Here is a 13,820-nt window from a genome sequence, read left to right on the forward strand (position 1 = left end):
AGGAGGTTGAGTAAATTAATTAACGGAAGATCTTCATTTATTTAAAACCTTTAAAGAACAACTCAAAGATTTATTTTGCTCTCTTTAAAGGCTCCAGACTCCTTTGACAAGTGAGAGCTTTGCATGGCCAGTTAACAATTACAGCACATTTGTATGTCAACAGATGCAAAAGTGTGGACTTTTGCGAGCTGTTATATTCTGTCATATTCAAACAATTAGAACACGCGTTAATTTGAGGTTCACCTGACAGATAAAAGGTACCTTTGAGCAGGTATTAAACATATTTTCATGGACACCACATTTCTATATTAAAAATATTTTTTATTGGTCTGATGTAATGTTCTAATTAGCTAATTAGCTAATTTTCATTAGCTGGAAGCAGAAAATCATCATAATTAGAATACATAAGGGCTTAAAAACATCAGTCTTTGTGGAATTAATCTATATAATATGCTTAATTTAATGAGTTGAGTTACTGAAATAAAATAACCTTTCAATAATATTCTAAGTTATTCAAAATGACTGTAGTTTGTGTATAATATTTTGATGATCAAATCTGGGTTTCCTACTCAAAATCTAAGCTTTTTTCAGCCTTTACAACGATGCACATGGAGTCTGCAGCAGCTTCTCTCTGGGTCATGTAGCCTGTTCTCCCCTGCAGTCACACATTTCTAAATTTGTTTAAGATGTTTTAAAACAAAGCATTACGTTTCTGAAGCAGGAAACAACTTTGAAACAACTTTTTCTGTAAATTCAGTCAAAACACAAGTTAACTGGACACATATGCGCCAGTTAACTGAAAATTTGATGTGCCTGTGACCTCAAATTTGATAAATCCAATTACATTTATGAAAAGGAAACATTGATAACATATTTTAAAAAGTAAATTCATGCCCCTGAAATGAACAGTTGTTGAGATATATTGTCAAAAATGTCACTAAATAAGCATTTCCAGAGTACACATTTGTGATTTTGTTGCGCTCTTTAAGACGTCAAAGGGAAACCCCCGCACTTAAACTGACTGCTGCTACAATGGCCAGCAACACAGACAGCAGTGAAGAATCTGATGTTTCTTTAGATATATTTCAGTCAATGTCACAGAGAGACGCAGCAAAGTCAGAAGAAGAAAGTCAGCTATCATCAGATGGAGTACAAGTGCTGAGGCATGCAGGCGGCCATCTAATTCGACCTATTTTTGTGGGATGCTGCAGCACGGCCAGAGTCAGTCTCCATGAATCATACCGCACCACCAGGAAACAGAACCAGCACAACATTTGGATTTTCAAAATAATTCACTAAAGACGGACTAGATCTCTCTATATTAATAAATACACGCATATATTTATATATACACGTGTATATGTTAGCTGTTGTTTACATTAGATCAGTTTCTGGGTTAACTAAGTTGTTATAAGCTGAGCAATTAAACATTAAATGCACCAAATTAAGCAACAAATAGAATTTCACTGCATTCAGTGAACTCACCCATTGTAGAATAAAACACATTAAAATATCTGGATGCATAAAACGAAAAATGAAGCAGTTTAACTTCCACAGAATGGATTATTTTGGCCTTGCTACCTGATTTATCACTGGCTTTTATTGTGCGATCTGCTTATGGTTCTGGAAAGTTTTTTTAAAATTATTATTAACATTAACTGCCAATATCTAAATGTATTTTTGCAACAAAGCAGTGTTCTTACCTGCAGCAACAACCTTTTCTTTGGCGATCTTTTCCCATCAGATGCTCTGAACAATGTGGCTATAGCATCTGCTTCAACATTCTCCTTCGTCTGTCAGATATTCTGACCTCTGACACCATTTCTGTTGTGAATTCAGACGTTTCTTGCTTGAATTTGTTTGCTGAAAAGACCTCCGATCACAACTGGCTGTGCTTGGTAAGACCAGCCCATCTGTCGCTTAGTTTTCCAGCTCTGATACAGGCAGCTCTGATCCTCTTCACTTCAGGAAAATAGTGCCGACTAACGGCTCCTGTCGTAGTATTGCTGTCACCTCCAGCAATGCACCGTTTGACCATATTAACACTGTTTTAATCGCAATTTGGCTTCTACCTGAACCGTTTCTCATTGACGCTCACACATTGAATGACTGGTGACTTCCCCTTTGACATCATTTCCGGGCAACATTGGACTTGCAAAATTTAACATCAAAATATGCTTATTTTGTGTCACAATTATCTTCAATCCCGTCTTTAATCCTAACATCATGTCGATTACTGCTCGTGCCTTTAATATTAAGATGTTTTCTTTAAATTCCTGCATTTGTGGGAAAAGTGTGTCCCAGGCACTTTAACATGCATTATGAGTAGATTCAAACAATAAGTCATATCAAAACAAAGAGGAGACATGCTAAGGTTAGTCAAGCATTAAAGCTAACAAAAGGGGCAAGATGTGGGTAATGAAAGACTGCAGCTGTATTTGTTCAGATGCATCTCTTGAAATAAATCCTCGAGCTATTTGCAGTTCAGGTGATGCATTGTCAAAAAAAAATATACTAGGTTTCTTAACCGAGTTAACCTGTATTGGAGCAGCATATCAAGGCAGTCCTTCATGGCTGTCCAGCTGGGACAAAATACCTGTCAATGCTAAAAAAAAAAAAGGCAGACTAGGAAAAAGATAAGTACGAGACTTCAAGTGGTTGAGGGAATTAAGTGTATTACTGATGAAGTGAAGTTTTATTTTACTGCACTTTAAAGCTATGTAATTTCCAAGCATTGTTTTTATTCCTTTTGATGAAGGAATGGGTCTCGTTTCTCAGCCAATCCCTATTCTTAAATGATTCGGATCAGTATCAGAAACATTCCTAAACTACGCCTTTGCTTTCTCTCATTAACGTTTGTCGTTTCGGCAACTGGATGAATTTTTCACAACAGCGATTACGTAAAAACCAGTGAGTAAGAAACTGCTGTGCTTTTGTTTACATCAATCTCTATAGCAACGCGACTGAATCCAGCTGGGAGTACAAGCAGAGCTGAACACTAACATCCATTCATTCAGATGACAGAGTGGTGGAACTGCTGCTAAATGTATATCCTCATCTGTGGTGAATGACTGATTTAAACCCGTAGTAATGAAACTAATGCCACCCACTGGCCAGTACAACAGTTCTTTACCATATTGTTGATATGTAGGAAATGACAAAGAAAATTACTTGTTCCATTTTCAAAGAGACATTGTTTAAACCAGCTTATTACTGCCACCTATCAGCCTTTAGGACGTTGAACACTGAGGTAAACTTTGTATCATACTCGACTCAAAACAGCATGAATATAAGCATTCACAGGTCAGCCAGAGCTTTGCTCTCTGAACACAGAAAATCTTCCAGGGTGTTTTATTGCACAAGTCGGTCCCTGTTTACAAATATAATATGGGGTACGGTAAGAAATGATATCCAACATTCCAGGTTCACTTAAACAAATAAACCAATGAGAACATGTGTGTCCGTTTTTTATTTATGAAAAAGTCAAGAATAACTTAACATCAGTACAGCAACTGTCATCTATAGTGATGGACATGATGGCAGAGCCCTTTGTAGTTTTTAAATAATTAAGATTCCTGCATGGATGGCAAGTATCTCAGATTATGCTTCCACATGCTCCTGCTTTCACAGGAAGTGTGACAGCAGATGATAGTAGAGAGAATTGTTGAGAACGTTGATTCACATAAGGAGTATGATACTAATCTGTTATTGTATCTGTTATTATTCTGTTTCAGATGACGAAAAGCAGGCCTTCTCAATCAGCCAGACAGTTTATAGCACGCCAAGCCCCCGTGTCGACCAAATCCCTCTCTCTTCCTCTGTGGCCACAAACCACAGCCAACCTGGGCGCTGTCCTTCTGTTACACAAACAGGGCTTCCTGTACAGAGCTCTGGTTCTGCTGCTGTCCATGTGTTCCGACCTGGGAGACCTCCAGGTGAGCAAACACAACTAATTTTTACAAATAAACACCAAAGATGCTGTTTGGATTGACTGATTAGTCAGACCTGACCAGAACATTGAGTTGCCACGACCATTGTCCAGATGTGAGGACTTTAGGCTCTTTGTTAAACATTTACTTTAGGTGGAGTGTGAGGGGGTCACAGCAGCATCTGGATGGCATTTCATCCTGTCAAACAGATCAGGGCTGCAGGCCATTGGCCCTTTTCTGACTGACAACATGTTGGCCAGCAGCTCTGATTAATGCTGTTCTCAAATATTCCTCTTGATTTGTTTTAATCATCCGAAAGTTTGACTGATTTGTTTATTGTGACTGACAGACGATCATCTTTTTTTAAAAGCCATTAAAGTTTGTTCAAAGATACTGGTCCACCAAACATAAAGACAATTGGTTAAATCTGAGAGAGTTCTGGAAGGGTTTAAACGAAGCTCAGCTTGCTACTAAAGGGTCCAAAATGTGCAAAGAAATTACCCCCCACTCCATTACACTACCACCAGTCTGGACTGTCAAAACAAGGCAGGGTGGATCCTCTCTTTCATGTTGTTTATGCCAAAATCAGACTCCATCATCTGAATGTCTCTGTTGAAACTGAGAGTCATTATTTTTTCCAGTCTGTTCTTGTCCAAGCTGTCCAAACTGTAGTCACCTAAGATTTCATGAAATGGATAACTTCAAGCTTGTTCATGTTCTGTTGATGGATGGAAACAACATGACTGGAAGGACATTTCTAGAGAACAGTGTAAATATTTCTTTTTTTATGGAGTGTGGCACTCATATCAGCTGCTTGTGCACAACTGTAATCAGAAAAGGAGAAATGCTTAAGAAAGTGAAAGTTTATTCCATGGTTTATGTGCTGTTAAAAGATTCTTCTGGGAGAAGTTTCAAAATGATGAAAGTCAAAGGTTATACATACTGTGCATGCTATGATGAGTATGCTATAACTACAAAATGAAATAAACTACCCTTTCTCAAGACAGTTATATCCTCAATCCGACTTTTCATAAATGCTGGCAGATTAGATAAGTGCTTCAGAAGGCACTGGCACAACTTATTTTGTTGTTTAGATTGAGTGACCTTTATCAATGCAAATGAGATCCTGCTGCATTGCAGAAGTTAAATATGCATAGCAAAAACAAATCCTGCCCTTTAACCAACTGAATATTCAGCTTCAGTGGAAGCTTTGGGGAGCATCATCAGTCCAGGAGAGACATGTGTGTGTCTGTCTTCCTCTCTGTTAACTGAAAAACTCAAATCTGTGTGTGAAGTGTTTTGGGGTGTGCTTTCTCACACCTTACAAACTAAACACTGTTTGTCCTTTAACAGTCTGCTGGCAACACACACAACCCGACACACTCCCTTTCTGTTTCTCCCTCCTTTCCTGTCTATCTCTCTCTCTTACACAAACACACACACACACACACACACACACACACACACACACACACACACTTGGCAGAGATCTGTGGAGTGTTGTAACGAATGAATGAAAGAGCAGAAAGTAGCCGTTGACGGTTGGGGTCAATTCAAACTGCTGGAAAAGAGCCAACGCATGGGCCTTTAAACACAACTGACTGAATGAACACCTCTCAGTCCTTAACGGAGAAAAGAATCTGCAGAGCAGTGTAAATGAAATTTGTGTCTGAAGCTGCATGAAACCTAGATAACATATGAAGGAGAATGACACTAGTGAAGAGTTACTACATCCTTCCTTCATGTAAACCTCACAATACTCAATTGCTGACCTTTGGGGTTTTTGTAATAACACTTCAGGCTAAATGTCTCTTCTCCTTTACTGACCTTGTTTAAATCAAGATCCACAAACCGGGTAACATGCATTGGTACATTGCTTTAAATTCTAAGTCTACTCAGTTCATCGTATCAGGCAACATTTTTCTAAATTGTTACTGTTCATTTTGGTGAGCCTGTGCATATTTTAGCCTGTCTGCTTCAGTGTTTAACATGTTGAGCTTTTAGAGAGACACTATTCCTGATGTCTGCCCATTTTCCTCTGACATCTTTGTACCATTCTTTGTAAACCCGAGAGATGGCTGTGATTGAAAATCCTTGCAGATCAGCAGTTTCTGAAACACAGCCCGTCTGGCACCAACATCCTGCCACATTCAAATTTACTTAAATCCCCTTTCTCTCCTATTCTCAGGCTCACTTTGAAATTCAGCAAGCCGTCTTCACCACATCTAGATGTACTGAGATGCTCACATGTAACATTCTGTTTTGCTATTTGTGTTAAAATGCAATTGAGCAGTGGTATATAATGTAGTGGCTGATCAATGTGTGTTATACACAGGGCCAGAATTCTTCATACTATTTAGATTTAAAGTTTTTTTTATTCAACCAAAATGTCCTTTTTTGAAGTATCTGCCATCAGATAATAAGACAAAGAGGGTAAAAAAAAAAGATTTCTGTTTTTAATTTACAAAAATGGCATTTGAAAATCATCTATATCTTTATCAATAATCAGTGGAAAAGCATTTGTTGTCATTACAGCAGTCAACCCTTTCTTATAATTGCAGGCGATCCTTTTGCAAGTTGTTTCTGGTATTTTTTTAAATGTATCATTAGTGATGAGCGCCAAGTGTTTGAAGTGGGAAGGTCTCCTTGCCTTCACCCTAATGTTTTGCCCCCTCAGTGGCTGGGCCACTCTGAAACGTTAATATTTCGTCCAGTTTTGTTTTTTTTCCAAATTAAAACATTTATTTAAACTTAACCTGCCATGGGTATACATCATTTTACATCTGAACTGTTTATATTCAGATCTTGCACCCCTTTATGGCTTTATGTCAAGGAACCCCTCAGTTTAAAACCACCAAACTTTTAGATCCGCACAAAAAGTAGGTGGTCATGGTCTGAAGTACAACGGTTTAGAAAGGACTTTTTGACACTCAGCAGCAGCTTCTGTCACAAGACAGAGGCAGAACCAGACTCTGCTGTCCCTGGAAACGTGATTACCTTTGTGTATTTATGCAGACAAAAATTAAAGGTCTCTGTCTTACCTCGCAGGTTCTGGATCTTCACCACCACCTCCGCAGGCTCCAGCAGACTGCGCGCTAGGTACAAGCGCCCCGAGTCCCTTTCGATCTGTACGGGCGAATCGGCCTCGGATATCACCTCGAACCACCGCTGTTCGAACTTCAGGTCCGGCACGGTGAACACCAGATCACCGACTCTGGTGTGATCCGAAACGTTCACCGTGTAGGTCAGATCCTCGGACAGAGCGCGGGGTCGCCGCCTCGCTCTGCTGGACCCATGGACGTTGACCCACAGGAAGATCGGCTCACCAACCAGCGCCACATCCCCGCCGTCCTTCACGTACAACCGCAGGGTGAGCTGGCTGACCCCCAACAGGGACCCGACGAGCCTCACCTGGCCGGTTTGTGGAACCACGTGCAGCAAACTGGACTCTGGTGATGCGTAAAAAGTTGTGCGTCCGTTTCTGTCGGCGTCGCCGTCTTTTGCGTCAAAGCGAGCCAACACGGTTCCAAGAGGCGCCAGCTCGTCTGCTTCCACCGTTTTATTCCCGCTGGTGAACTGGGGTATATTATCGTTTCTGTCGGACACCTCAACCTGGACGACCGCTGCTCTCCTCTGACACAGGGGCGGCAGCTCTAGCGTCAGCTCGTACATCGCTATAATCTCTCTGTCCAAAGGTTTGGCGGACACCAAAATCAAATGTCCTTGTTGTTCCCGATGTCCAGAGTCGTAAACGATCCTGAAATCAGATGGATAATTCCCATACAGGTTGCCATCAAGTTCTGCACCGGAGCAGACTCCGGCTTCCAGAGGGATTAGGACCCCATCCACAGGCGTTCCAGTCGGGGAGTTTTCAGCGATGTGGCCAAAATAGCGCGCTGGATGCCTGTGCTGCCCGGAGAGACACGCCGGTGGGACATAAAGAAGCAGCAGGAGCAGGTGGAAAACCGGTTCTCTTGCACCTTTGGTCATGTTTCCATTTAGACTATTTTACTTACAAAAGACAGCAAAGTGTCCGCTGGAGCCACGGAAACGGGCACCTCTCTAACATAGATCCAATTTAAAACAACACAGAAATATGGATATTGTTCCAGATGAGACAAGAATGTTTTTTGGTTTTTTTTTCAGTTAAGTTTATGAAATTATTCCTTTTGCTTATAAAGACCTAAATCCACTGTCATGAAGGAGAAGAAACCTCCATCTAGAGAGTAGGAAGGAATCGGTAACTAATTTCGTCAGTCTTCTCTGGATAAATCACTCAGTAAGGACTTTTACGCATGGATCAAACTGGTCCTATTTCCCAGTGTTCCTGAGGAACATACAAAGAAATCAACAGAAGGAGCAGTAGAGAAAAATATATTCTGAGTTAAATTTTTCTCAGTTCAGTTAAAAATGTTCCAGCTCGGAAGATGGTGATGATGCGCGAAAGTGGTCCAGAGTGTCCGAATTGATTCCACCGGAGGATGGAACAGACTGACGGTCACAGAAGCATCAAGCTGGCTCCATGTGGATCTATCGCACCGCCCAGTGAGGAGAGCCACCAATCAGGACGCCGGACTGGAGTGAGTGACACTGTGGGAGGCCCACCCTCTGAAAGAATGGGTCTACAGACCGTGAGAAAAGAAGCGAGATAGAACCTTTTTTCATATGAGGATTAATCACTTAAAATCACTTTTTATCCCCGATCAGATTTGATCATCTATATATTTCACTTAACACACAGTAATGAGATGCAATTGAAGCTGTCTATAGTAAAAACATGTTGGGTTTTTTTCACAAAAAACTGCTTATTTTCTCAAAATGAAATTTTACTGACTTTTGCAGACTTTTATAGATTAAAATTTTAAATTAATCCCACAGCTATTAAATATATATTTAAACCATTGTATCATTTATGTATAATTCCTAATAATGGGAAAAAACAGTACAAGGCACAACGTAGCTATAATGAAAGAACACTGTTGAGGTATCTGTGGCACATTCCTTTAGTAAAGAAAACTTTCTTTCTTTAAAACCAGGATTTTACATGCTAGGTGATTTGTACAGCTGTAAGACTTCATTTCCCTGAGTCAAAACGTTGTAGAAATACCTTTTGTTACAATTACTTCTTGGCACATCTACAGGCTTAATCTTTGCCCATTCAAGTTTAAACCTAGACAGGTTGGATGGAGAGCATCTTAGAACATCAACTTACAATTGTTGCAACAGAATCTCATCTTAATCTTGGTTTAGACTTCAATTCGGCAATTCCTTAACATGAATAGGCTTAAATCTAAACTATTCTATATCAGCCCTGGTTAAGAGCTGAAATAGAATAGATGTTTAGATTTCTCCCAGTTTCAAATTTCATGCTGGCTTTAACAGGTTTTCTTGCAGGATTTTACTCTTTTTAGCTCTATCTATCCACCCATCAACCCTGACCACTTTTGCTATCTATGTTGAAAGAAAGCATTATCTTAACATGATGCTGCTACCACCATGTTTTTTGGTGGGGGTGGTGTGTTCAGGGTTATGTGCAGTGTGTGTTTTTAACCAGACATATCATTTTGCACATGGGCTACAAAGTTCAATTTGGCATCATCTGAGTAGATCACCTTCTTCTACATGTTTGCTGTGTCCCCTACATGGCTGGTGGCAAACTGCCACTCATCCATATACAACAGATCTGGGGACTGCACAGCTATTAGCTGTCTTGTCGAGAGACTCTCACACCTGAGCTGTGGATCTAACAATGCTTTTGTCACAATCCTAAGATGTTTGGGTTTAAAATTTCTTTTGAATGTGTATTTGGTGACAGTGTCCAGTCTTGAATTGTGTTGCTCCCTAGTAGATTCCCACACCAGAATATTGTCTATGTGGCAGATGACTCCCTCAAGATCCACTGTAACCTCTGTCACCATCATATTTTGAATATGTTCCAGTTTACTGGAATTACCAAATGGCAGACGGTTAAAGTGGTATCTGCGAAATGGCATAATGAATGTAGTGAGGAGGGCCGACTGCTTAGACATGGTATTTGCCAAAAGCCCATATTTGCATCAAGTTTTGAAAGATACTGAACACCCATCAGCATGCCTAGCGTCTGGTCCACAGAGGGAAGTATGTATCTTTCACAACACACCGATTGATTTAAAGGTGTCATGTCCACACAGATGTGTACTCTATTTGTGTCTTTCTTGGGAGCTACAACCATGCCACAGCACCAATCAGTTGGCTTCCCCACACAACTAATAACTCCCAACTTTTCCATCCTCTCTAGCTCATCTTTGACTCGGCAGTGGCACATCCTTGAGTGAAAAGGGCCTGGCGTCAGGTTTCAGTCTTATCGTGTATGGTTTTGGAACAAGCTCAAGTCCATCTCATAAGTTAGGATACGTTGTCCTCTGTTGGTCCATTGTGTCTACTCTGGTAATCAGGTTGAGTTTCACTGAAGCTGTTCTGCTCAGAAGTGCCAGCTAAGGCACTACATACATACAGAAGTGACTACATAAATTGTCTCAGGGGTGCTCCTATCGCCATATGGGAAAGTCTCTGTGGTAGATCCCAACACGGTCAATGCATGTCCAATTGATCTATAGAGTGGCTTTTGTGGCCTTTCCAGCTGCTCAGTTTTGGATGCAAAGTTTTCAGGTGTTTGCTCTGAAATAGCTGTAACATCTGCTCCAGAATCCACTTGAATGTCACTTTATTTCCTCTCATGTTTATGTCTCCCAGCCGTGGTTCTTCGCCAGAATCCACTGCACCCAGAAACACTCCATCTGCACTATCTGCGACTTTTTTCACAGTTGGGTTGGACCTACACACTCTGCCATAGTGTCCACATTTTCCACAGTTATGGCATTCTGCATTTTTGGCTGAGCAATGTACTGCTGCATGTGCTGGTGCTTTGCCACAATTGTAACATGTTTTACTGTCTTGTTATATCTGTTGAGGTTTTGGGGATTTAAATTGTTTTTGTTCTCTGCCTCTGAACCTGTGTGCTTTGGCTTTTCTGACTTGTACTGCATCCATAGGTGTTTTAACAGCTTCACCTTTTAAGTCCGTCTGCTGCCTTTTTACTTCTTCATATTGCCTTGCCATTGTGATAGCTTTAGCCATAGTAAGATCTTTGTTGAGCTGCAATCTTTCTGACAGTGATGAATCTTTAAGACACACTACAAGCCTATCTCCTAAAAGGTTGTCATGAAATGCACCGTACTCACAGTTTTCTGCTACTGCCTTCACAGAACAGCTGGATTTATATTGAGATTAAATAGCAAACAAATGGACTTGATTAGTGGCAACTTCTGAAGTCAAATGGTTGCACAGGATTTTATTTAGAGGTATTCGAGTGGATGGGTTTAAAAAATAAATGCACACCACATTTTTCAGATTTTTACATGTAAACCAACTTTGAAAACCATGTATCAATTTCCTTCCAACTAACTATTATATACTACTTATCATCTAGCTGTAAAAGCCAAAGAAAACACATCGACATTTTTAGTTTTCTCGTTAAATAATGTCAACAACTTTGAGGGTTATGAGTACCTTTGCAGGGAACTGAATCTGTCAAACATTTAATGTTTCTACATAAAATATTAAGGCCATTGGTGGCATCTAAATACACCAGCTGTAAAGGTGCACTGAGTTTAGGAGGCAAGTTACAGCAGTACTATCCTTCCATTATTCACAGCTACTTTGATGGAGAATGATGTCTGTCAGCTGAACACCACTGTCATGACAGTTTTACTTGCCAGCTGCAGCATAATAGCAGGGAAATACCAGTAACTGGCAGCAGCATCGTGCTCAAAATTGGCATACAACAAAGATCTAAATGAGAGTCAAAATGATAAAAAAAAACACAACAGGATCTCTAAAACAAATTACCATACAGGTTTGTCCTCTATTACTATCACAAAATGTATGTGGGAGTCCGATATAGACACTGACATCACCCGGTGGCTTGTGGACTGCTGTTTTGTAGTCTTCAGTTTGTCCTTTGGCTGTTGCCATCTTGGATTTTCAGACTCAAGAATGACATGTAAACGGAGCATTGGGTAGCTGCCACAGCACTTCTCTTTCATACAAAGTGACAGCTATAGAAACCAAAACATTTGTTTTGTACCAGGCCATAAACTATTTTATTTTTGCATGAAAGATGGATATTATATAATAGCAGTCTGTGGAGATGGACAATAACAGCAAAATAACATTAGTGGTAATTTAAAGATGGTCATTTTTAGAACATTTAAGACAATTTTGACTTTGTTATTATTTTTACCTTTAGATAATTCAATTAAGAGATTTTTCAAATTTTTTAAATGAGGGTAGTTTGGATAAATATATGCAGGATTACAGGGAAGCAAATATATCCAAAATGAAGGAAAAAGGGAAATTCTTCATCGCAGAAAACATCACAGAAAATTTCTAGCTAAGAGTATTGTTTAAATTTCTGAACACATTAAGTGCTCTTTCTTTGTTTTTGTTTTTCATGTATTTCCTTTGGTTTTCTATAAAGGTCTTTTGATCACCTTGTATAAATGATGCTATAGAAACAAACGTGCCTATCATGTAGATTTTTGCAGTGCTACATAAATGGCATCAGATGCTAGTTTTCCAAATATGCATGCTTAATCCCTGCAGGCTCTTAGGTGGGCTGGTGCCTTTCTAAAGCAATCGATAGACTAGAGGCACATCCTAGACAGGTCCTCAGTTCATGACAAGGCAACACATAAGCCTTCCAGGATTGCCCTAAAGATCCCACTTTTGTTCTGTGATGTATGAGGTTGTAGAAGTGTGATGTAGTTATATAAAACCAGTAGCACAGTCAGCAGAGAGCAAAGACACAGGATTATCTTCCAGTGTCTGTGTGATCTGAGAAATAAACTGATCAGCAGAATTTGATGGGGATAACATGTTGCAGGATGGCACTCAACAACTTTGCTTTTATTTAAAACACTGAATGCTCTTGTTGGGGCCATCCATTTTGGTCGCACATTTTGACACACGCAGCTCAACAGACGTCGCAGCTCTGACGTCACTGGGAGTATGAACCGGCTGAGATGCAGAGTTTCGTTGCCATTTCCCGCCTGTCTCACAGGGCAGCGCAACGGAGGCGCAAATCTGGAGAGACAATTCAATTCAAAGATACTTTATTGATCCCCGAGGGGAAATTAGAATTCCAGTACAACCCATCTAAACATACATCATGACAGAAGACAATGGGGGGACGGGTCACCGAGGCTTTGCTGCCCATTCACAGGCGCTGCCCTTGCTAGATGAGAAAAGAGGCCACATTAGGTAAGTAGAGGGAAAAAAAATCATATTTCACACTTTATCCTTAGCAGGATACAGTTTGAGATTGCAAAAAACCTCAGAACAAAGAAGCAACAAGTTTACAAAACAACATCATGCCGGGAACGGTGAAGGTGGTGTGAGGGGTGCATATGTTTATCTTGAGCATTCGTGTGTGTGTAAGTGAGTCCATGAAGCTCTGTCACAGAGGCCATTGTCCTTGATGGTTCGTTGGAATGTTCATCAACCGGCCACAAAGTTCTGAGCAGGTCCACAGATGTCCTCAGGGAAGGGAGGGGGCAGAGGGAGCAGAGCGTCATGTTTACATAACTTCCAGGAGAAGTTGAAGATAGCCAGCCATCAAGGCCATGCAGGGGAGCCAGATTCAGAAAAACAATAATTATTTGGGTTAGGCTGACTCTTAATTTTCCATCAGCCTTGAGAGTCTCGCTGGTGCTTCTCATAGGCGAATCCAAACAGCCATATTCCTGGTCTTTCTGCCAGATCCGAGCGAACAACTTTTTCCAAGATTTATCCCATTTCACCCCTGAGTCCAGGAACCGCAACCTGCCAGCGATCCTGTGTAAGGATCACATC

At 40.5% G+C, this 13,820-nt stretch overlaps 1 protein-coding gene across 1 annotated transcript in view; it reads right to left on the reverse strand.

Annotated features, from left to right (window-relative positions):
- Positions 1-8,424, reverse strand: part of si:dkey-22o22.2 (neural-cadherin) — a 185,274-nt gene extending 176,850 nt beyond the window's left edge. The window contains exon 1 of the mRNA XM_047361368.1: positions 6,971-8,424. Coding sequence (XP_047217324.1) covers positions 6,971-7,919 — 949 coding nt within the window. The 5' untranslated portion in view covers positions 7,920-8,424. The remainder of the gene's footprint in view (positions 1-6,970) is intronic.
- Positions 8,425-13,820: the final 5,396 nt, after the last annotated feature.

This window comes from Girardinichthys multiradiatus, chromosome 3, assembly GCF_021462225.1.
Source record: "Girardinichthys multiradiatus isolate DD_20200921_A chromosome 3, DD_fGirMul_XY1, whole genome shotgun sequence".
Lineage (NCBI taxonomy): Eukaryota > Metazoa > Chordata > Actinopteri > Cyprinodontiformes > Goodeidae > Girardinichthys > Girardinichthys multiradiatus.